Source organism: Populus nigra, chromosome 5, assembly GCF_951802175.1.
Source record: "Populus nigra chromosome 5, ddPopNigr1.1, whole genome shotgun sequence".
NCBI lineage: Eukaryota > Viridiplantae > Streptophyta > Magnoliopsida > Malpighiales > Salicaceae > Populus > Populus nigra.
Genome location: NC_084856.1, coordinates 3,702,723 through 3,728,045, shown reverse-complemented (window position 1 = coordinate 3,728,045; position 25,323 = coordinate 3,702,723). Strand labels below are relative to the sequence as shown.

Below are 25,323 nucleotides of genomic sequence, written 5' to 3'. Positions count from 1 at the left end.
AAATTTATTTTCCTGAAATTCACTTTCTAAATTGTATTATCTAATACTAATGATGAAAATAGAATAAAAATCTCAAACTAAATGATAAAATTTAAATAATAATAATAATAAAAGCAATAGAAAAGAGTCTAGCTATGCTTGGACGGGTCAATAAAAAAAAAAAACAACTAGGCACGTGCCCTGAGAAATTCCCATGCACTTGGCATATTGGTTTTTTTTATATATATATAGGCATTTAGGAGGATCCAATTTACAATTTTAAGGATATAATTGAATAACTTATGAAACCATAGGGAGCGAAATAAACTTCTAGAGTAGCTCCGCCGCTGCATGTTATGGCAAAATGAGTTTGATGTCTATTTGTGATTTATGATAATGTTATATGTTGTTTTTTTAAATATTTTTTATTTTAAAATATATTAAAATAATATTTTTTTATTTTTTTAAAAATATTTTTGATATTAATATCTAAAAATATTAAAAAATAAATTTAAAATTTAAAATAAAAAATAAAAATAATTATTTTTTTTCAAAATCATTTTAAAATAAAAAAAACAAGTGAAAAACGCAAACAAGTAGAGAAACATTGTGGTCAATGATAGCTGGAATCCAAATTCCAAACTCGGCTCGCGTAATTTCCTACCGAGGCTGTAGTTGTCCGTAGTCCCTCGTGCTTTCATCTGGGCCTAGGCCGCGTCTTATTTGAACTTTCACAGGAACGTTCCTTGCAGGTTACGCCATGATCGAGTTCATTTATGGTGACAGGTGCAACTAATGCTAAGGTGGTGGCGGACTGGTAGTAGAATCACAAGTAATAATTAAGCACCACCCGGTGCGCTGGCCACCTGGCACACCTCCATTTCCACAACTTTAACATCAGCAAGAACCATACGCCATGAAAACTATAGTAAACCCGTCGGTGCATGGAATATGTAGGTGCAATGTCAATTTTTACCTCTCTTGGAGCCCATCCATTATTTTAGTGTTCCTTCCTCTCGTTTGGTCACCTAAAGCTTTCTCTCACTCCAAAAGTTTTTCTTCGAAAGCGAAGCACACGAGTCGATCCGACGAATGATTGTTCTTGAGTCATTTTCTGGACGGCCTTGCTTCCTCACTTTTTTTCTGGTACACCTTGCTCCCTCATCGAGGGTTAAAAAAAGAAGAAGAACAGCCATATCTGGACCTAGATTCAGGAACCGTTTTGATTTAACAATCGAGCCGGGTCCTGTGGGTGATGGAGTAAGAGCTTCGATCACGACATTGACTGGTATCTGTCGCTCACATGATCACATCCGCCGGTTGATCCATTTAATCAAGCAATACAGACCTGTCTGGAATTCCAAACGTCGCTATATGCACGTATAAATATATCACTCCTTTGGTTACAAGACCAATTCATTAGAATTTATTCACTCTTTTATTATTATTTTTTAAATAAAATAAAAAGAGAAGGAAGGGATTGTAATTAGATGAATAATGATGAAAAGTGCAAGGGTATGTTTAGTGGCGTGAAACTTTCAAACGCACCAAGTGTTGTAAGAATATATTGTATTATCTTAGATATATAGTTAGGAATATTGGTATTTAGTTTATTATGATAAGAGTATACAAAATCTACAATATCATTTAAAGTAACTTAGAGTGTATATAATTTTAAATTTATAAAATAAAATTTAAGATAAACATGCATTCAACATAAATATATATTTATAGTTTTGTTGTATAGAAAAATATTAATTTATATATTAAATAGGATATATGAAAAGTAGAATGTTATTTTGTTTTTAAATAACTCCTGACGATTTGCCCGTTAAAATTATATTTTTAATTCAGGCTATATTTGTTTTTTGGAATTTATTTTCTGAAAAATCACTTTCTAAATTTTCCTGTGTTTGTTTGCTATTAGGAAAGTTGATCAACGGAAAATAATTTCCAGTCAAAGAAAAATTTGGCTTGGTTTCCAGGAAAGTGTTTTCCTGAAAAATTTAGGTGTAAAACACTTTCTGAAAGTTATGAAAAATTTAGGAATGTCATATTTTTTGTTGATTATATCAAATTTGATCCTCAAACTTTTAATTGCTATATATATTTTATCTTAAATATTTATTTTTCAATTTCATCTCTTAAAATTTAATTTTTATATTAATTTTGATCCTCATTTTTATAATTGTTATTTGCTTTTTCCTTATCATTTTTTTATTGAAATTTTTTATCTATCAAATTTGATCCTCATTCTTTTGATTGTTACATATTTTATTTGAAATAATTTATGAAATGTTAATTATTATTATTTTAATTTTTTTATCTTTTATTTTTTTTTATTTTTTAGATTTGATCTCTATTATTTTGATTATTATTTATTTTATTTAAGATAATTTATGAAAGTATATTTTTTTTCAATTTCATTCTCATTCAACCTTTTAATTTATAAGATTTGTTCCTTATTATTTTAATAAACTTAAGAAAAATAAAACATTAATAAGTTATTTTATAGCTTATTTTCCATGACATAACCAAATATTTTAATAAACTTGAGAAAAATAAAATATTAATAGGTTTTTTTTCAGCTTATTTTTCATAATATAATCAAATACTGAAAAGTGTTTTCTAATTTATTTTTCATTACGCTACTAAACATTAGAAAATAATTTATTTTTTTATAATTTATTTTTTCAGAATTTATTTTTCAAAATAAAATTATTTTTTAACAAGTAAATGAAGTTTCAAATTCAATGGAGAGCGTGACCTAGAGTCAATGCCAAGTTCTAGATTTTACATGGCAGCGAGATTTCCTTGACATGTCCGATCATTGGAAACAAAAGGGTGATGCTTACAAAGTTATTATTTTTTTTATAAAAAAAGGCAAAGCGGAAAGCCTTCCATCCGATATGCATCTCAAAGGTTTTAAGCTTGATTTGGTTCCTTGTTCATGCCGTCCAAAAAGATGAAAACAAGAGTGAAATTCTCTAATTATTTTGAAATATTAATGTTAAAAATTAAAAAAATAATTTTAAAAAATAATATCAATCACACACTCAGAGGCATTCTCAATGAATACAAAAATATCTAATTCGCAGTGTTGAGTGTTGACCTTCTAGAGAGATGACGCGCTCTTTGTTTTTGTGGTCACAGGCACCTCCTGCCCAGCACGAAATTCAATTTAGAGTTTCCTTCTTCACTAGCTATAAGTATATGACATGACAGTTAATGAGAGTCATGTGCCTCCTGGCCACCACCGCGTGACAGAGTGCTTGGAAGATTGAATTTTTTACTCTTTCTTTTTATTTATTTATTAATATAAAAATTAATATTAATTTACGTTCATCTTAAATAATTTTATAAATTTTAAAATTAATAATCATATAAACTTCCAGTGACCCTGAGATTTATGAGACTTGAACTAATGATCTCTAAAAAATAAATCTAAAACCTGATCAAGGTTATCAATTCCGTTTTGGTAGGTATTCTATTTTTTCAATTGGAATAAAATGTTTCAGGTTCAGCGTGCCGTTTCAAGGTTATACTATATATATATATATAACTTAAAGTAATTCAATTTAAACAAAATATCAAAATATTACGAAAGTAAAATGTTTTAATACAAATATTTTAAATATAAAGTTAGGTCAATGTTATCAAGGCTAATGGGATCTAAAACATCTTTTATTTTGCTCAAATTCCTACAAATTATAAACATGAAAAAAAAACAATAAGAATATAAACCATATATATTAGTGATAAATCTAATTTTAAAAAATTAATATCATTATTAATGAAAATAATAATTATCAATATGATAATTATTGTTAATATCATTGTTATTGAAAATAGTAATGAAAATGAGCTTTTTTATACCTGAGTGGTTTAATTAATTAAATTGAACCGGATTCAATTTGATTCAATGACTTTTTAAGACCGGAACGGAATATGTGAAATGAAACTGGAATGTTTCGGTTGAAATTTAGCTGAAAATTTTAGAACGGACCGAGATTTGAAATGAGATGAAAATTATTCTGTTTTTTAAATTGGTATGAAATGTTTCGGTCATTGCAGATGAAACGGAACATAATTAACAACCTTGGACCTGATCAACTGAGCTATAAATTCAAAATATTTAATATCGCAACATGAGTTATTTAACTAGTTGTGTTTAATAAATTTATTTATTAAAATAAATTTATAATAGAGCTCAACTTGCATGTAAAATTTATTTAATAAAAAAATACTATGCAAAATTGTACATATTTAAACAATTATAAAAATAAATATTTAATATAAACAAAATAAATTAAAAAAAATAAAATTTGATATCAAAATATATTTTTTGAAAATTATAGGAACCAGATATTTAATTACTTAAAAAAATAAGGGTCAAAGATAAAAATTTTAAATAAATTATATACTTGCCATCAATTTTACCTGTTTTTTTCACTTTAGTTTATTTTTTTTTCTATTTAACTCTCAACCCCCACATAAAACATGTAGCTGGTCTCTAATTTATATTCAAAATGAATTAATTGTGTAAAAAATATTTTAAGGATTAAAAAAAATTTTAAGGATAAAACTTAATTTTGTTTTTTGAAATTTGAGTGCTCTAATCCCTAATGAAATATGAGAGAACTGACAATAATTTAACTAACAGTAAAGAAACCACAAGTTTTTGCTTTATAATTAGAAATATCTTTATTTACAATATACGACGTAGTTTGGATGGATTTTTTTATTATTTAAAAGTTCAAAATTCAATGATAGTTTGTCAACATAAACTAAAAAAAATTGAAAAAAATTAAGGAATAACTTATGAAAAACATTTTATTGGAACAATTGATTTTTTTATTTATAAATATAGTAGAATAAAATAGTTGAATCCTCATACTGGATCAAAAGGAGTGAAAAATTAGTATAACAAGATGCAAGAAATTAAGCAGGATCATTTCAAAGGACCAGCAATTTGTAGGCGCATAAGGGAAAGAGAATGATTTAAATTTGAAATTACGTAACATTTGTTTGTAGTTTTTTTAGAAAGTAAATTTTAGAAAAAGTAAATTTTAAAAAAATATTTTCTGATATTTGGTAGTGTAATGAAAAATAAATTAGAAAATACTTTCCAGTATTTGGTTATGTTATAGAAAATGAGCTGGAAAATAACTTATTAATGTTTTATTTTTTTTAAGTTTATTAAAATAATGAGGAACAAATCTTACAAATTAAAAAGTTGAATGAGAATGAAATTGAAAAAAAATATAATTTTATAAATTATCTCAGATAAAATAAATAATAATCAAAATAATAGAGATCAAATAAAAAATAAAAAAATTAAAAGATGAAGAAATTGAAATAATAATAATTAACATTTCATAAATTACTTCAAATAAAATAAGTAACAATCAAAAGAATGACGACCAAATTTGATAGATAAAAAATTTTAATAAAAAAATGATAAGGAAAAAGTAAATAATAATTATAAAAATAAGGACTAAAGTTAATATAAAAATTAAATTTTAAGAGATGAAATTAAAAAATAAATATTTAAAACAAATTATATATAGTAATCAAAAGTTTGAGGATCAAATTTGATATGATCAACAAATAATGACATTTCTAAATTTTTCACAACTTTTGGAAAGTGTTTTGCGCCCAAATTTTCTAGGAAAACACTTTCCTGAAAACCAAGACAAATTTTTCTTTGATTGGAAAGTGTTTTCCGTTAACCAACTTTTTTAATGGCAAACAAACAAATGAAAGTTTGAAAAGTATTTTTCTAAAAACCATTTTCTAGAAAACAAACATAGTTAAAAGAAAAAATACTTTCCTGAAAACCAAGTTAAATTTCTCTTTGACTAGAAAGTATTTTTTATTAATCAGAAAGTGTTTTTTATAGACATTTTTTTAATAACAAACAAATATAAAAAAAATTTTAAATAATAATTTCTTAAAAATTATTTTCAAACCAACAACCATGAAATACATTAATTATGATTTTGTCTGTAAAATAAAAGAGATGAAGCAAGGGACACAATTCCGAGAGGGGAAAGCTGAAGAGATAAGACTAGTCAGACACGACGGGATGGTCTACATCAATCAACACAACATTTAAATGACGTGACAAATATTCATTGAAAATCACAAGTACCACAAGGAAACGGATCAGAGATCAGAAACGGACCAGACCAGACCGAGCAGAAACCAAACCCCCTATGCTCCTCCTCATGTTTATCAGACCGAGAAAATCAGCAGCAAGAAAGTAGACAGAAACCCTTAAATCCCAACAAAACCTTAGTTTCATCTAAACCCTCAAAGAATCTCTCTCTCGTTTGTTCTTTTCTGATTCCTGAATGCTTTTTCTCTGAGCTCACGTTTTGTTCTCTTTATCTTTGTTTCACTGGTGATGCCTGCTTGTTAATCTACAAGGTGCGTTGTTAACTCAGCGTCCTCTTCCTCTCTATCTCTTCTTTCTCATTGAAGTGCTGGTTTTGATTTGGTATTTAATTGATGACGGTTATCGTTTTATCATTGCTTAATCATGCCTCTGAGTGGATTTTTGATGATGTTTATAAGTGACGGGGTTTGTTTGTAGTCTCTTTTATGTTGTCTGTTATTATAATCGGGAAAACTTAAGATGGTCCTTTTTTTTTGTCTACAAATCTCACTGAACTGTGATTTTTCTCATATTAGTGATTCTTGCAGGGATAAGTTGAATGATTCGAAAACCATTTCCTCAAAACTTCATCATGGATTGCTAATTCTCTGTGATTACCAAGAGAACTTATGTTGAATTACTATCTTTATATGCATGCAGCAATTTTATCTTTTTTGTTTCTGCTATGTTCAGAGTTCCTGTCTATGGCTATGTCGGTTGGACCGGTTGAGAATGAAGCATCGTTAAGTAGTGATCTCTTCTATGATATATTGAGGCGTCTTGATGGCCCCACATTGGCCAGTGCAGCTTGTGCTTGTGCTGCGTTCTGTTCCATTTCAAAAGAAGAGAAATTGTGGGATAATGTTTGTTCTTCTATGTGGCCTTCCACGAACAGGGAAGATGTTAGAAGTTTAATATCGTCAATTGGTGGATTCAGAAAGTTTTATGCAGACTGTTTTCCGCTTATTGTTAACAAGGAAGTAACTGAGTATCAATGGAACGATTACTTAGAGTACCCTGAAGAATGGACTGAGGCTGAATACTACGGTGATGTTGATGAATTTGAGAGTGTTGCACCGTCGGATTTTGTGTCCATTGTTGATATCAGGTACAAGGATAAAACAATCTGTTCGAAAGTACTGTGGGGCATCCCTAATGCCAATGAGTTCAATGGTTGGTTTTACAACTGTCCATTTCGTATTGATCTTCTTACCTATGCAGCTAGGGATGATGATAATGAAGGGAAAGTTTTCCTTTCGGTTTCTGATGGTCTGCCCCCAATTTTATCTATGGAGAAAGAAAGGAAGGATGGAAAACTATGGATGGAGCTTCGTGATGGGCTTCGACTTAGTTGGATTGTTGTTAACAAAAAAATCAAGCAAGCTGCCAATCTTGCTAGCTGGAGCCCTCTCGGTGGGCAAAGGCACTGGCCTACAGACAAGGATTTTGTGATACGCTTTGGATCTGTACTTTCTGCGAAAGACATTCTTCCATGTCAAGTAGTAGAATGCATCCTTATCATGAAGTTTAGAGTGATCCACACTGAAGGAGAGGGCGTTCAGACAACTCTCAAATTAACAGAGCTGAGCATGCAGTTGGAAGACATGGAAGGCGCTCATGTCAATGGAAGAAATAGTTTGCTTATTCTCAAGGAAGCATTGAGCTGCCGCAGGAGCAAAAACCACAGTGAAGTTCTCGAGTCTTGTCATTTGTACTCAAAAGCGCAGAGCGAGTTAAGAGAGGAGAAGATGAAAATCGAAAGCAGGTTAGATAGGCTTTGTATCGTAACTGGCATTGCTGCTTTCCTCACATTCTGGTACTACATTTTGTGAGAACTGAAATGCATCTGTTACTGTAATCACTGTTAGCCAGAGCTCTAACAAACTTTCCAGATGTGTACCTTTCCTTGTGTAAAAATCAATTTTGCTCCTGGTGATAAAACTACTGATTTCATTATCCTGGTTGGTTAGAGAACAATATCTTCTCTATATAAATTTGTATCACGAAGGCAGTACCGGAAGCAGCATACCTCGCCATGGCGTTTCTCGTTCTTGGTCACGGAGAATGAACCGATCATTAAGGTAAGAGCACAGATTTATTACAGTATTCTCTAGCTTGATTAAATATATTTTCTTGGCAAGTAGCTCAGCCCATCACCTCTTTTGTTTTGGTGGCACTGTCTGCACCACCCTGGTCTTCATTACTATCCTGTGAGCAATCGTCTTACTTTATTGTCTCAACTTTTTGGCCTATTTAGTTCATGCTTCTCGAGTAAATCTGAAGCGATAACATTTGCTGAGCGTTGCAAAATGTGATATTAGCATATGGTATCAGTTGACCTGCACTCAAGTTTTCTAAATGAACATGCTGAGTAAATCCTTTCCAAGCTCCAGCAACAATCACTAGACTTCTTGCTTTCTATGGAGGTTGCTTTAAACAAAGCAAACCTGTTTACCAAAGAAAATGCCCCTCAAGCTAGGCTCTTTGTTTTGGTATTTCCAGCAGGCAATGGATGATCCTTGGACACAGCTTATTGAGAAAGGATTCGATGCGTTTCATATAACTTCCTTTCATAACTCGGGGTGGTTTGAAAATCCAAAACAAACAAGTTTTCTGTTTCTATTTCAAATATTTGGAAACAAAAACATAAAGCAAAAGCAGCAGATGATACCAAAAATGCCAGGTTACAACGTTTCTGTTTTCCTGTTTTCCATGACGTCTCTGATTTCTCACAAGAAATCATTTCATTTCTTACTAAGGTCCTGGATAGGTACTTCTAGTCCCAGATGGAGAAAATGCTCAGCGATCCAAAAGGTATACTAGATGCTGGCCCATGGCTATGGATCTGGCCTCGTTTCATGTGGGAATGGCTAAAAGGATCCAATAGCGTTGCTGTTTCTTTTTGATCGGTGTATATTTGCACGTTTTATAGTTTGCGCTTTAGAGAGTGTTTGAAGTGGGATAACTTTGTTTTCAATTATTTTTTAAGAATATATTTTACTTGAAAAAAATATGAAAAAATATTTTTTTTATATAATTTTAACATGTTATTATTAAAAAAACTATTTTAATACAATTTTAAGTAAAAATAACTTTTAAAAACACTTCCAAATACGTACTTAATAAATGGAGATGGAATTTATTGACATCAACCCATTTGCCGACATGCCTGAATAATTTTTTTTTGTGCTAGGTCTGAATTCTTTTTCATTTTTTTTAACAACTATCAGGAAGTAGTGAACTGGTGAGGATCATAGCACATTCCACGGATGTTCCTTTACCGGTCAATGGATGCTCTGTTCTTTGAAGGATTATCGCGGATTAAAGAATCACAGTACGTGATGATTTAGCTTGAGCACACTAATTTATGGCAGATTTGAATATGTAAATGCTCTTAATTTGTGCCCAAAAAAAGGAAAAAAAAGAAAGAAAGCCAAGAACAAGGATAAATTGAACAACCCCAAGGTATCATAGTATAGTTTCATGAAATGAGAGACTCGAATATATTTTTTGTGAATCCAATTTGTTTTTGGAGTGATTATATAATTTTGACAAAATATTTGTGGTATTTTGTTTTTATTTAAATAATAACGGAAAATATAAAAATTAAAAAAAATAACACTAGAATTTGATTAATACTGTGATCACAGTAATCCAAAGAATGCGAAGCATGCCTGGGGTTCTCTGTCTCTCTCTTTTCCTGATATCAGATTTGATGCAAGGTTGATGTTGGAAAAGCTGAGGAAGCGGAGGCTTGTATTTGTTGGAGACTCCATTGGAAGGAACCAACGGGAGTCCCTCCTCGGTATGCTTGCCACTGCTGTTACTGACAATTCTTCTATATAATCACAAAGCACAAAGGGTTCCTGGCGTTCATGTTCAAGGACTTAAATTGCACCGTTGAGTATTTAGGGCTCCATTTCTAATGGTACAAGGTCGCCCCCCTGCCGGAGCTCCGAATGAGGTGAGGATGACTGTAAGAGTGGATACATTGGACTGGACTTCCCCCAAGTGGAAAGATGCGGATGTGCTAATTATTAACTCTGGCCATTGGTGGAACTATGGGAAGACCATAAGAGGGTAAGTTTAACCCATCCAGTTACGGGTTCCTAAGGTAGCCTTTAATCATTCGCTTTATGTTTTAAAACTACATAAATTTACTTCAAAACAATCTAGAGGATTTATTTTGTCTCTTTATCTTCAAAATATGTTTCTATCTTTTTCTAACACTAAGTGCTAGTCTTTGTGTCTTTATATGTAGCTATTTTCAACTTTTGGCATCGCTGAATCTGGAGAATACCATACTGGGGCACAATAACTATCTATAGCTTTTTAGCACAACTGGTCTGCATGTATGCATAATTAAGACCACTAGAGGGTAAAGACGGCCTATTCGATCGCTTTACCTCCATGAGTTGGCTCTTGTGTGTGTGTGTACGCGCACGTGCTCAAGCATACGCTTTCTGGTTTTTGACTTTGCCCTATAGAATTAGGATAAGACCATATGGTTACTGTAGCTGGTCTGCTTAAAATGCATGTTTAAGGTGGAAAATGCATCTGACAGATTATAGAAATTTAGGCCTCAAGGTGGCTAGTTTAGATCCGTGAAGATACACACATCTTGTTTGTTCATGTAGTCTCAATCTGAGTGGCAGAGAGTAAGACATATTATCTGATCACTTAACATGACCTGGTTCTTTTGTGTGTAAGTGTGCGAGAGCGTAAACTATCGGGTTTTTTTTTTTTTTTACTTTTGGCACTATAGAACTAGGATAAGACCATATGAGTGCAAAGATAGTCTTTGTATAACCTTTTCTCTAGCTGGTGTATATGTGCAATATGTTTTTTCTAAGCTCAGCAACTTGGGGATTTAGCGGGGGAAAAAATCCTTGTGAATCCACAGAATAACTTGGAGATGAAAGCATGTTTCGTGTGGCAAACACATCAGCAACATTATGGAAATTTAGGCCCTAAGGTGACAAGTTTAGAAGGAGAAAGGTATATACAGTTTGTTTGTTCACAAAAGAGTTTCAATCCGAGGGGCAGAGCTGAAAACATACATGCATTGTATTTGTTGACTAGAAGAAAAGGTGTTTCTGTTAGCCATGAATATGGTAAGGAAATTATTCATGGTGAGATTATAGATCTTTTGAATGCCATAGATTTACTGCAGAGTCTGCTGAAACTTGCATCTTTCTATTGAGCTTGAATTGACCAACATATGGAGGAAGTTCTTGGTGTTTGTTCAGTTGCATATGAGATGGCGTGTGCCATTGTAGATGTAAACAGAATATTATGAAAGTTGAGCGCACGAGAAGGGATAAAGTAAAGGCAGAATATGAACTTGAGGATTATTCCCAACTTCCTAAGCATGATAACCTATCAGGTTTCCCTGGTATGAATCCTCTTTACCACTTTTAAACCAAAGTCCAAAGGTGTGGGTTAAGATGGGTTTGCGGTCTTCAACTGGAGTATGGCATTCAAACCAATGATTAAACTTGATTTATGGACAAAATGGAGAAAATATGAAAGGGTTTTTATCTATTTCTTTTTCATTACCGCATATAAAATCACCCACAGCTAGTACGTTTGCCTTGCAATAAAACCACAATCTTCTTGTTGCTGCTGGCATTTCATTTCATTATACCATCAGAGTAACAATCTTCTTGTTGCATGCTTTTGTCAGTTCTAGTTGTTATTTTACACTTTTAAGATGTTGCATTCTCGCTCATGCACACTTCATGTAGGAAGAGGCAAGGTCAGAAATCAGAATATGATTTGTTCGAGGAATTAATTGTCTCAGAGTTGCTAGTGAAGCTATTGTCTGTTCATGCTATAATGTTGAAATGATATTTGATAATTGCTTTTATGTTATTTGCTAGGGGTTGTTACTTCCAAGAAGGGGGGGAAGTAAAGGTGGAGATGAGTTTTGAAACTGCATATCGAAGATCAATTGAAACCTTGATCGATTGGATTCACACTGAAGTAAATACGGGCAAGACTCAAGTCTTCTTTCGATCCTTTTCTCCGGTACATTTCAGGTTTGTCTTTAGCTTTCTTTTTTCTTGATATAATTTTCTGCGTTGGTACTCTTTTTATCATTGGACATTTCAAATGTATTTACAAGCAACTCTTTCTCGAATATTTCAACTGCCAGATTCTTCCTGAATGTTGATACATCTGTATGTACTCTTTGATTTTAGTCTCAAGTTTTTGTACAGAATAACATTATCAGTGCAGTTTTCTGATTATGAGGGAAAACCTGAATTCTTTCCTCGCTAGACTGTGGACCAGCTCTTTTCAACACATGAGTTACTTGAGATGATTCCTTTGGTCTCAAATACTGCATGTGAGTGTGTTATCTCATAAATTTGCTTATGTAACAGAGGTGGTGACCGGAAGTCTCACGGTAGCTGTCATTTGGAAAAGCTTCCTGACTGAAAAGCTCAGTGCTGGTTCACCGGACATCCATTTCAAAATATTCTTTGATGTGTTATCGAAACATTCAAATGAATCACAAGCCATGAACTTGCATTTGTTGAATGTGACAAGCATGTCAGCACGGAAAAAGAATGGCCACCCATCCATGTACTATCTATGATCAAGTATAGGTCCACCCTCCCTACACCATCAAGACTGCAGCCATTGGTGCCTCCCTGGTGTACCTGATTCCTGGAATAAGCTTCTTTATACGCTTCTTCTCAAGCGGGGGTCTGTTCATGCACAAAATCTAACAGAATCTTCTCAAGCTCCTCTGACTGCACAGGAAGTTATCTGTTTTGACCAGCGTGATTAAAGAACGGCAGTTCATAGATCAAAGGTTGCTGTTTCCTCAAACCAATCAACAAAATCATCATTTGCTGAGTTGGTTGTGATGCGTTCGCTTCCAGGTCATCCACTTGATCAATCACAGTTTCCATCGACAATCTTTGGGAAAATTTAAGTTACACTGTTTTTTGATGAATTTTGTTCCCAGAATGATTGGGGACATTTCACAGGCATCGTGGACAAGGCAAAATTGATGGCTGTGAAGAGATACACAAAGGCATGCTTTTCCTTTTGTTATACAAAGTGCATTCATTGGGACAGAAAAACCATAGAAAGATTCTGATAACGCCACTTGTACACTGTTTATGCAAAGCAAATACTGGCAATTTAACAGAACGATTTCTCCTCCTCTGTTTAATTCAAATACCACTGGGAGCAGGACTTTTCAGCTTTAGTCATTGTTAAAGAATGTAGAGAATCCAGGGCATGGAAATTCTCAAAGTACATACTATGCTAGTTTTGGGGGCCTTTATTTCCCTACAGTGCTCTTGAATTTGTGTTGGTTTCTTGACACAAGCATAGAAAAACTCGTAACTTAAGCTAGAAATTTATGTTTTAAGGATTTGGTTGGCCAAAAATACGGACTTCCATGCCTTGATGGAAATCGAAAGCATGGGGCATTACCACTTCCCTATCAGGTGCTCCCTGTGAATTTATTATGCGCAATTTGCAGCGTGGTGAGCAAAATGGATCTTGCAAAGGAGATTGAGGGTTTTAGAGATTAAGCATTCAAGAGGACAATGCCTGTCTTATCCCCTCCTTTGAAGTTATCCACTAGCTTACTTCCCTTTAATCTTGATGAAAGGAAAGGCCACTCCATGCTCCCCTGCTTTTGACAGCAGTGGGTGCCATTGACAATTTTTGGTCAATCATAATTGCATAACTTTCAAAGATAAAATCGGGGAGACATTCACGCACAAACAGGCATGCTTGATAGTCCATAAGAATCCAAAATTGGATGGGCATGTTCAAGAATGAACAAGAAAACTAATAAGCCAAAATAACTAAAAAAGAACGAATACATGATAACGAGTGACAGGAAAGAACAAGCAAAAACCTTATCAGCCAAACTAAGTACGAGAACATTGAAACGGATAAGTTTGGACACACTGTCCATGGTGTACATAGATAACATGGTAGCCAAAGAAAAATCCTATCTTGTCGAGAGCCCAATTGTTTAATCAGAAAATGGGTATTGCTCATACCTAATCGTACAATCATGGAGCACCGAACGAGCCCCTATTCGGCTTTGACAACTCGCAAACATGGCTGTTTTAGCCGCACCAAGACATGATGAGCAGTCGGAGCTGGTGAGGTTCTGATTACAAGCAGCATGACCATAGGCAACAGCATTAGGATAAGGAGAGATGTTGAAGTAGTCATAATTCTTGCTCGTTGGGGTTACAGCCTCAATTTCTGCAAGGACATAAGCTAGACTAGTACCAAAAGGATCACCCTTTGAGTACACCCCTGAGTTGCAGAGAACAGTTGTCACGTTGGCATCAGGAACACTTGTAGCAATGACGCACCATCCGAAGAATCCGATGAAAACCAGGGCCAGCTTTGGAGGAAAGCCCATGTTTCTTGTTCTCTTGATTTTGATCAGAAATGAAGCTTCTCCTTGACTTCTTATTTCAAGCATTCATTGGTTTCTACATCATTTTTCACAATTAAAGGAGTGATTTTTGTCCTTTTAATGTGTCTTATAGCTTGTAAGAATAAATACAAACAAGCTCCTAAACCTATGACGTGTTTCACAGTTCGGTCCCCAACCCATGAAATCTCTCCATCTCTTCCATTTTTTTTTTCTCATATAAGAGCTTCTCTCTCCATTATCAAAATAAAAATAGAAAACGTTCTTCACCCAAAACCCTCATGCGCTATCACTGTTTTATGTTGTTGAATGGTGGTGAAGAATGGGTTTTATGGATTTTGATAGGTCGGTGACGTGAATGTAGGAAACTTGGTTGATTTGTGGAGGTGGGTTTACAAGATTGATTATGGTTTTTGAGGAATTGGTTATGTGGGGAAGAAGATGGATTAGAAGTCTTTGAGTAAGGAGGATTGATTCTGACTCGGTCAAAAACAGTGTTGAATTTGCTCCATTAATAGTTCTTTGGGTCCTTTAATTGGAATTTGATTAATATCTTTTTTTTCTTCGAATTTTGGAGAGTTAATTCATATGATTTTAGTGGCTTAAATGTGGAACTGGGCTTCTTTCTTTTTTTTTTTCTTTGAGCTGACATTTTTTTCGACCATCATGAATGCAAATGGGGGTTCTTGATTTTTGGTTGGGATCATTTGATTCTGAGTGCTGAAACTTGTGTTTGATATTTAATTTAATTTAACATCACTAATGAGATATAACATTAATAAATAAATGAGAGGTACGAATTTCTTTGAAATCTAATTGAAAACTTAAAAAAAAATAATAATTATATAAAGTAAAAAAAATACATACACACGTATATTTTTTTATTTTTCTAATTTAACTAATTGGTGTGTATATATATATATTCTAATTTTTACCTTGGTTATGGAGAAAATCTTTCTCTGGAAATTCATTAATAAAATCAAGCCTAAATATGATATTAGATTTATGAGTTTATATCATCACTTAAATAAGGTAGAAGAATTTTATGGTGTTCAAGCTATAATTAATGATATTTTTTTAATTACTCAATGAGATTCATTTTATAAAAATAGATAAATATAAGTGGGGAAGAGAAATAATAAGAGATATATTCTTATCATTTTTTATAAATTATGATTTTATTCTTTCACTTTCTTTTGTGTTTGGTTTTTTTTTTTCAAAGTGAAAGAATAACATGCGAAATACATGATAAGTTAGAGCTGAATTGTATTTATCCCTATTTTATAGCTACGATGAGGATTTTAGATTATTCTCATGTTCGTAATATCAAAATCTTATCATTAATTTTGAATGATTATCTTATACATCTAATAAAACCTAACACTTTTTTAGAGAGCTTCATTGTTCCACAAATCATTTTTTTTATAAATTCAAACTTTTTTTTTCTTTTAATTACATTCTTCAATTGCCTAATTATATGAAATTAGTATTGCCGTTACTATAGAAGTTCTAAATAAAAAAAGGGGATTAAATTGCAAAACACGGAAAACAATAAGTTTGATCCAAAGTTTTTACCCATATTTAATTTGATCCACAAATTTATTTTATTCATTTTTAAATCTATAAATGAGAGAAAAACTTGCCGAAAAACAGTGATAGAGATACATAATGGTAGGTTATTACGGATCCGATCATAAAAATGATCAAGTTTGGTGTCTAAATATTCCATTCAATGAGAGGAGTTGAATGATAGTGATTAATGACATTCAAATTAATTGAAAAAAGTAAATCAAGGCTTGAAAAAATTTTGATTTTTTGATCAATTTTTTTTGGCAACTTGAAGGGAATAAATGGGTTTATTAAGTTGTGTATATTGTTTTCCATGTGTTTTCAACTAACAAAATGGTGGGAAAAGGGGTTGTGAGGTCCAAAAATAAAATGATATTTTCTTCCTAGTTTCCAGCCTGTTCGTTTACTTTGAACTGGATAAGCGAACAACATGTTGTTTATCTTAACAGACGATATGATGTTCATTTTATTTTTTTCTAAAAAAAAGAATCATATGACATGTTATCTACCATCTTAATAAAAAACATAAAAAACAAGGCTAGACATGTGGATATGACCTAAAGATCCACACATGCTTAGTCTGGTGCTAAAAAGCTAGAAGGTGGGGTTCCTTTTTGATGCCCCTTCTTTTTTAAAAAAAAATCTTTTTTGGAACTCAAAACAATAAAATTACCATACTTATTCATTTATTTATTGTTTTTAATGTGATTATTAAATAATATTATAAATTTTTATTTTTATTTTACTATTTTTTTATTATATATCTTAAATGAAAATAATAATATAATTATATATTATTCAGGGAAATTCGACTCAAATATTTCTTTTAAAATTTTTAAATAGATTTTGAATATGATTTTAATACATTTATGATTATTTTTAGCTTTCAATCATGCATGAAATATGGACAACATTTTTTTTTTTAATTTGCTTTAACAATCATATTATTTCTATCAGAAACATTGATTATGATTTAAAATCTTACATTCACTAAGATAAATAAGGAAAATGTCAATAAAAAATTGATTTTAGACTTGAAAAATATATGTTTTGTGATTATTTAAAATGATTTTTTTTTAAAAAAACTATGTTCTATAATTAGATACAAAATTTAAAAAATTATATAAGATTAGATATCTTAATATTCATTTTTATTTTAGTTTCCTTACTCAATTTTTTGTTTACATCAATAAATTCGTTTTATCATTTATTAATATATATAAGTCTCGATTTATTTTATTGAACATACATATATGAAATGAAAATTTTCATTAATAAAAAAAATCAAATTAATTATATTTTTAGATTTAATAACAATGTCAAAAAATTCTCGAAAACTTGAACATTATTGTTTTATGTAAAACAAATTTTTGGTCCCTACAATTTAGAGCTTGCTTGCAAGCCAATTATAAAAAATATTAAACCACTCAGTTTTTTCAATGTTTTATTTATTTATTTAATTTTAGTTTTTTTTTCTGGTCTTTTTTTTTAATAATGAATAATTAAACAATTTTTTTTAATTTAATAATTTAAATTTAAAAAATACGAAAGGATATCAATCATATCATATATTAAAGGAAAAACAAGTGAAGCGAGAATTGCCCTGGGAGAAGAGAGGTTGAGACGATTGCCGACAATATTCATTAATATTGGGGACCGCAGCCTTTGTCTCTCAGCCATCTGCTCGATTCTGCTCAGGACAACACTAATGACGAATGCTACCCCACTTTTAGCCCTTTTACCAACCAAGCCCAAAAGCTAATGATGGTGCGACGCAGGTCTTAAACCCCTGAATAAAGTAGCTTTTTATTTTTTATTTTTTATTTTAAATTATTTTAATATGTTAACGTTAAAAATAAAAAATTATTATTTTAATATATTTTCAAATAAAAACCACCTTTTATTACCTATTATTCAAACTTAGAGTGGTTTTCGGCCAAGATTTATGGCATCTGATTTCAAGGTGGATCGTGGGCCAGGCGATTCACAATTGAAAAGGCATGACGCCTCTACCCATGTTATGTTATATTGGAGTTTCATGTTATTTATTCAAAGTATTTTTTTTTAATATATTAAAATAATATATATTTTTATTTTTTAAAAAATTATTTTTAATATTAACATATTAAAATTTAAAAATTATTTTATTTTTATAAAAAATTGTTTGGGCCGTATTTTCAAAGAGCGCATGCATCTTTGTTCACTTTAGAGGGCAGTTTGTGACACCCTTAAACGACAATTTTTGCGGTCCGCATTTGCCCCTTTGTAGTTTGGTGGTTTACGCTGAGACTTTAATTTGTTCCTTCGACGGCTGAGTAAGATTTCATCCAAATTGCCGGTTTAGGTTTGAGTAATTATAATTTCTTGATTACCTTTGCGGGCACGATTGCATAGCATGAGTACACTATATATATATATATATATATATATATATATATATATATATAAATTTACATTAATTTCTTTTATAAGATAAAAAATAATATAACATTAGCATAGCTGTTAATAATATTTCCATAATATTTATCAGTAAATTTACATGTTAAAACAAGATATATGCGCTCTGCTGACATTGCCAAGCAGTGATCAGTGCGTGCCTTTCTCTGAATAGTTTATCAGCCAAGCCAAAAAATTGGCGAATAGTTGTGCATAATTTAGAACTTTAGTCTTGAAGGAAACCAGCAAGTTCTCCAAGCTCTTCTACCTCCTTGGATAAATCTTCCAGCTTCTCTACCACCCCCATTAGTGTGAACACAAAGCTTGCTACTGCAAATCCCTCAGCATTATCAAGTTTCCCTAATTTGAAAGGACACATGACCTGACTAAGCTCTTGTCTCACTAATTTTAACTTAGGTACTATGAAAGCCCTTGGCTGGCACCTTCTCATTTTCATGATGCTCTCTCCAAGCTCTCTCAGAGTCCAAGCAAGTGATGACCCGGCTGCTTCACAAGGTTCTTTTATTGACTCTCTCAAAGCTTGCAATGGCTATTATAACACAGTTTGAATGGTTTAAGTAAAAAAACTTCGGAAACTTGAATACAAATGTTGAAAGAAAAAGTTTAGTACATATTAGTTACCTCTTCGGGAGAATTAAGAGAACCCTTAAGTGAAAGAATGATCGCAGCCAATTCTCTAAGAACCTCTCCAATGTTTTGGTATTTCTCCCAAGGATGGGATAGCCCAAATCTGCCATGCCACGGCTCCCATTTCGCAAAATATACCTAAGAAGAGAGTACAACTTTTAATAATCAGAGACTCCATGTGTTTTGGGATTGAAGAAATACCAAATTAAATGGGAACATTGGTTTGACAGCGAGATACTTGTGCTATTGTCAAGTTATTGGGAGACAAAGAAAAGAAATATTATACCAAGGATTCATCCTTTGCCTTGGAGTTTAGCACTGATATGCAGTCCCTGAAACTAGCAGTCGGCTGAACTGACTGGTTTTCCTTTTCATTGACTAATCTGAAATACTCCTCTATGCATCCTGCAAAACGATTTAAATTCTCACTCCTTTCTAGTTCTTACTGTCAAAAAGGATAAAATATAGAATATACATTCTGAAAATTTATATTTTTCACAAACCGTTAATTTTATCAGTGTAGTTCTTAATTGATTTTTTTTTTTGAAAATATATTGCCTACCTTCTATGGAGCTTGCAAGGCCTTCAAATTTGGATACCATAGAATCATGAAGCTCATCGCTAGCCCACATGGGAAACACAAACAAGCTTATGCAAATGCAGATGGCGAAGCCCAAAACAATCATCACGAGACGTTCGCGGGCTATTTCAATGACATTCTCTTCACGTAAACCGGATACTGAAACCAGATTGAATGTGAGGATGAATATCATCACCCCATAGTCATATCTCTTCTTAATGTTTGGATTCAGTCTAGCGTATGTTGCTGCCCCACCTGATCCATAATCAGTATTGTCAATTATGAGTATCGAAAACATTAAACGAAATTGATCAAACATTCTATGGACATATGCATGTATATGCAAAATATATCGTTGTATTTTCTGCTCTTAAGATAATAATTAAAAGCAAGATTAATTTGAGTGAACCGGAGGCCTATTTTTTTAAATGTACATTAAAAGCGAGGGCAGAAATTAATAAAGAACAAAGTTGACACAGGGGGCTTAGGCATAGTGTGTATGATAATTAAACCGATAAAGTTAGTGTTTGAAATTAAGTTTTAGATGTCGTGATAGCATATATATCACTTTACTGTTCGCTGTCACATGGAATGGAATGCACACACAAGGAATATTCATTAACTAATTAAGAGATCAGAATAAAATATTTTCATTCTAGAAGCAAGCAATGAACAACGTATTTGACTATGGAGCACAGAGAAACTGGGATTTGTTTTTACAAGAAACTGGGATGTCGCTGAAGAATGGCGAGGAACGTTTATAATTGTAATGGCCTCGAAAACTTTTATGGTTAAAGAAGAAAAGCAATGTTGATTGTTGTAGCAATATTCATCAATTTTTTTTTTTGGAATTTTTTATTGATCTTGAAGCCTGGGAAGGATGAAAACCTTACCAAAAATAAAGACAGAAACACCAACGACAAAAGGGTTGCCGATACCACCAACTTGCTGACCTAAAACGGCTGCTAAATATCCCAATCCGCCTCCTAAAACAGTCCCGATTCCACGACTCAAGCCCTTGCTAAGGGTAGCTCCTGAAATGCATGTGATATCAAATCAAGAAAAAGTTTGGAAAACATAGCATCGCATGCAAATGCAATATTTGTTACGACAGTTTAAACAAATTAATACTATATAGTATATATATCAACCTGCATGGAACTCAAAGATGACCACAACAGTCATTATAGCCCACATCGCATTATCGTCTCCAACTTCATCATAGAGAGTGTCAAGGAAGTAGACAAGAGAAACCAAAACCAGAGCAATTCCAACTTTGATGGCGTGAATAGCTTTTCTTATGGTATCCCTATTTTTCTGGACATAAGAAATAACAGGACTTAGAGAAACTCGGAATTTCTTTTCCTGTTTGAGATCATGAGTAAATCCCTGATCTCCATCTGGGATAGGGATAACAACTGAGCCCATGATATTACTTAGTTGGTGGTACTATCGGCTATTTTGTTTTCCTCGAAAAAAATATGACTTGGTTTGTTGAATGGTTGAGGTGGAGAGGGTGCATGTATTTATAACAACAAGGATCGATCGCTCGAGATATAAAAAAAAGTGAAACAAACAGTAATTGTGCCGAAGCTTCAAAGTGGAAATACACGGTTTCACATTTCAAATCACACACACTTAATTACATGGCCATGGGGTAATGCACTGAAACATGTAAGCCTGCAATATTTATCTTAACGTTGGGTTCGTTTTAGTGAACTTAGCGTGATCTAGTGGAACACCTTGAACAACACAAGTGTACCTTCTGCTACAGTAATGCGGGGGATCGTCTTCTCGCATCACCTTGATGTATGTATACGTATAAACATTTGTCTTAAGTTGAAAACACAATTTACTTGATGTTAATTACAGGTAGCTAGCCTGTCCATCCATTTTGGCATAGGGCGAACCATGATATGGCTGTGTCAGTAATTAATCTAAACTCAAGTTAAGAAGAATAGCTGGGATCGATTTAAACTTGAGAAATAACATAACATAAAATTATACCTTGAAACCTCGTATATCAATTTAAATTCTTGAAAATCGTATAAAATTAGTATAGAGATACTGCTGGATGATTAATAAAAAATCACCGGTTGCAACTTGCATCGCCAATAGAGAAGCCAAAGGCCGACAGTCCTAGTTAGTTCATTAAATCTAGTCAAGCATTTTCGATTACTATGTCACGCAAATGGTTGCAAGAACGGGTGGAACTAGCATTGTCGTATTTGATAAGTGATCATGATTCCTTTAAGACCATCTCAAGTATCCCAAAATTTTCTTGAATGTACTTTACTCGTGTGTGTACGTCTAGATAGTGCGCGATAGAGCAATTCACTTATTGACAATTTCTTTTTAATCCAAGTGGCCGAGATTTTATTTTCACAGTCTTGGTGAAATACATATCGTTAATGTCCTCGAGAGACGTAGGATGGTTTGAATATTGAAGCCCTAGAGCTAGAGAGAAACGAAGTCGGTTTGACGACGAGTCAACGCAGGAGACACCGAGTAAAGCAGATAAATAAATAAATTTATACTTTAGTGATCATTAAGTAGAAAGTGACACCACATACATACCATAGTGGGATTTTTCCTATTATATTAATTTTACACACCACTTGCTGTTGTCTCTTACGTGATCATGTTGAGTAGCTCTTCAAAATTGGGTTTGAATGGCCTGTCTTGTTTTCTCTCGTTTGAAGAAAAATCTAATGCTTTATTTGATTGCACAAATCACTGAAGTTAGTGTCACCATCGCTAAGAAATTAGGTATTGATGTAGAGCCAGCCCTTCTGATGTCTCAACTTGAAGATATATAGCGTTTCTTTTTTAAATTAAAAATATTAATTAATTTCATTTGACAATCTTAAAAAAATTAAATATATGAGCTCTATCGTTCTTTAATTTGATTTTTATGAATAAGAGAATATTCACTTTATTTGTTTCCGTTAATAAAACTAACGAAGAATATTGTTTTCATATATATCTTGTAAGCTTCCAATTCCTCCTCTCAAAAGTCTAGATATCTTATCAATTAGATCTCCGTAAAAATCCATTTTATGATTCCATTAAAAAGCAAATTTAGTCAAAAAATATAATTCAATAAAAAATATAAATTTGGAATTCACAAAAATATTTCTAATGAAATCATAAAATATATATTAAAAATACAAATTCAAATTTCATTTAAAATTGAATTAATAAAAAGATTATATCAAAGCCTAGCTAGCTAGGTGGAAATACTCAAATGATTTTTCATAAGACTCACTGTAGTTATTTCTTTATTTTTTTTATATTTATATTTAGTTGTGTAAAATGCTACTGTTTAGTTTAATTCGATGTGATCTAGAAATTTTGCATGAACATAAAATCTCTAATTAATGAGTCAAATAATAACGTAGCAGAATGCTTTAAGCATAAAACAATAAACTGTGTATAATTAATTAAAATTAAAGGTATATAAGCCATATATTTTTTATATATAATTTTTGGATTGAGGTTTTGAATTTGAAAAAAAATTAAAAATTAAGTTTCATAATTTGTTTAGAATGATTGTTTATAATTTTATTCATTATGTTTTTTTATAAAATAGAGTAATTAATAAAAAAAATTATCATACAAAATAGATTTATTGAATACGATCGAATACATGATCTATGTTGTGAAAATAAATATTTTAATTTTAGTTATTTGTTGATTAAATTTTGGTTATCAGAAGTTTTTTTATATAAAAAATGTTATAACAGTCTATATATATATATATATATATATATATATATATATATATTAAATAGCTAAGATTCCTTCCACGGCGCATCATTAATGGCACTACTGGTAATTTTTGTCTAACGAGTGTTTTCCGCCGCCGGCTTCCGATTGGACAACTTGAACTTCCGATTTCCATCCATAGAAATCTAGTGTTTCACACACCTCCCCCCTTGCGTGCTAATGAAAGGATAGGAAGGTATTCGCTGGTGCCCTCAGATTACCAATGGCACCTTCTACGTTTGTAATGTTTTCCTCACCCAGAATCAATTAGATTGGTCTTATTTTATTCGAGGCTGACAAAAAAAGCTTGCGATAATTTCTTAGAAGACACCTGGAAGGCACATCCTCCTCTACTTTTCAGGCTATAAATCTATTTATTTATTTATTTATAGGACTGTAATAATAAGCATCATTTTCCTACTACTTCTTTTTGTGTACGAAGATCGTACCTTTCCATTTCCACGCGTTTGGGATGGTGGCACTAGCATTAACTTTAATGGAGCAGAAGAGATCAAGAAAGTGATCAATTTTCTAAGCAACAATGCTCTGGAGTTTTATGCTTTATCTGTCACCAATGTCAACCAGTCCAATTGTTATTATTCTGGGAAAGACGACACTTCACTAGTGCTCTTGACATTTTTTTTATTTTTTATTTTGAGTGATTGCCATTATATATGTACCGTTGCTAGTATATTAATTAGGAGCAGCACAGATCCAGCTGACACTGACACAAACCTGCCCATATGATATTATGGCTATGGTCTAAAGCTTAATTATACCCTGAAGTTAAAGTTCCTGGAAAACAACCAGCTAAAACCGACTGAAACATCTGTTACCACCTTTTCAAGGAAAGAGCTGGTGAATTTGCAATACAACGACAAATAAGCCTTCCTTTTTTGACTTCTAACTAAAGCAACAAGCAAACTCTTCCATGTTATGAAAGCTTCAAACGAGTTTTACTGCTGCTAGTTTGATGATCGAATGCTAGAAGAATGTCCAACTTGTATGTGTATACATGGCTTATATTTGAAGAGTAAAACGAGAAACTTTCCTCATGAGGTGTTGTTGGAGATCTGCTAATTTCTCCCATGTTTATAATTACTTTTCTTAAATACTTATTAATTTGAGCTTCTGGTTTCTCGTTTTCTCGTCTCCGAGCCATCCATCAATCTTGGCTGGGGAATGTTATAGAAGTTGAGAATTTACTTATTATGTTACATCAACGCTGGATAATGAAAAACAAATTAACGAAGAAGAATTGAGGAATGAAATGAGAATAAAATCGAAATCTCAAGAGGGTAATTAGAAAATTTTGTAATCCATGGAGAGAGAAGACAGATCACTTTCAAACCTAAGAAAAATGTTTTACAGTTTATTATCCAAATTTAATTAGATTTTGAGTAATAATCATACTCAACTCAATCCGAATATAATCTCAAATTATAAATTATATGCATCAATTAATGCACTTTAATTCAATCACTTTTATGCATATTTTTGTTAGAGAATCTTGAGATTAGTGATGATATTTTAAAATTTAATATGCTCAGGAATAAAGTTAATTGATGTCCGGATAATAGTTAATCACACGTTCATATTAATATTTTCTTCTCCAAAGCTTAAGAAATAGATGATTAGTCGTTGAAGGCTTAACACATGCAAAACAGTCCGTTTAGTGAGTTTTAGAGATTCTCCAATAATAAAGTCAGCGACTTTTAGTAAGAGATTATAATAAATGCTAGAATGAGCTTTAAATTCTAA

At 32.2% G+C, this 25,323-nt stretch overlaps 3 protein-coding genes and 1 pseudogene across 3 annotated transcripts; 2 read left to right on the top strand and 2 right to left on the bottom strand.

Moving 5' to 3' along the window:
- Window positions 1-6,120: 6,120 nt before the first annotated feature.
- Window positions 6,121-8,095, top strand: LOC133693241 (F-box protein At2g27310-like). The gene is made up of 2 exons (XM_062114419.1): window positions 6,121-6,411; window positions 6,833-8,095. Exon 2 carries the CDS (start codon window positions 6,844-6,846, stop codon window positions 7,969-7,971), a length of 1,128 nt encoding a protein of 375 aa, XP_061970403.1. The 5' UTR covers window positions 6,121-6,411; window positions 6,833-6,843; the 3' UTR covers window positions 7,972-8,095.
- A 1,331-nt stretch (window positions 8,096-9,426) lies between these two features.
- On the top strand, window positions 9,427-13,423 carry LOC133694281 (protein trichome birefringence-like 10; annotated as a pseudogene).
- Window positions 13,424-14,144: 721 nt separating this feature from the next.
- On the bottom strand, window positions 14,145-14,546 carry LOC133694280 (antifungal protein ginkbilobin-like protein). Its single transcript, XM_062115769.1, has one exon. It carries the CDS (start codon window positions 14,544-14,546, stop codon window positions 14,145-14,147), a length of 402 nt encoding a protein of 133 aa, XP_061971753.1.
- A 4,080-nt stretch (window positions 14,547-18,626) lies between these two features.
- LOC133693240 (aluminum-activated malate transporter 14-like) lies at window positions 18,627-21,430 on the bottom strand. Its single transcript, XM_062114418.1, has 6 exons — window positions 20,946-21,430; window positions 20,688-20,828; window positions 19,777-20,049; window positions 19,501-19,619; window positions 19,209-19,352; window positions 18,627-19,116 (listed from the first exon to the last, which is right to left on the bottom strand). The coding sequence occupies exons 1-6, from the start codon at window positions 21,220-21,222 to the stop codon at window positions 18,793-18,795; spliced, it is 1,278 nt and encodes a 425-aa protein (XP_061970402.1). The 5' UTR covers window positions 21,223-21,430; the 3' UTR covers window positions 18,627-18,792.
- Between the last annotated feature and the right edge of the window lie 3,893 nt (window positions 21,431-25,323).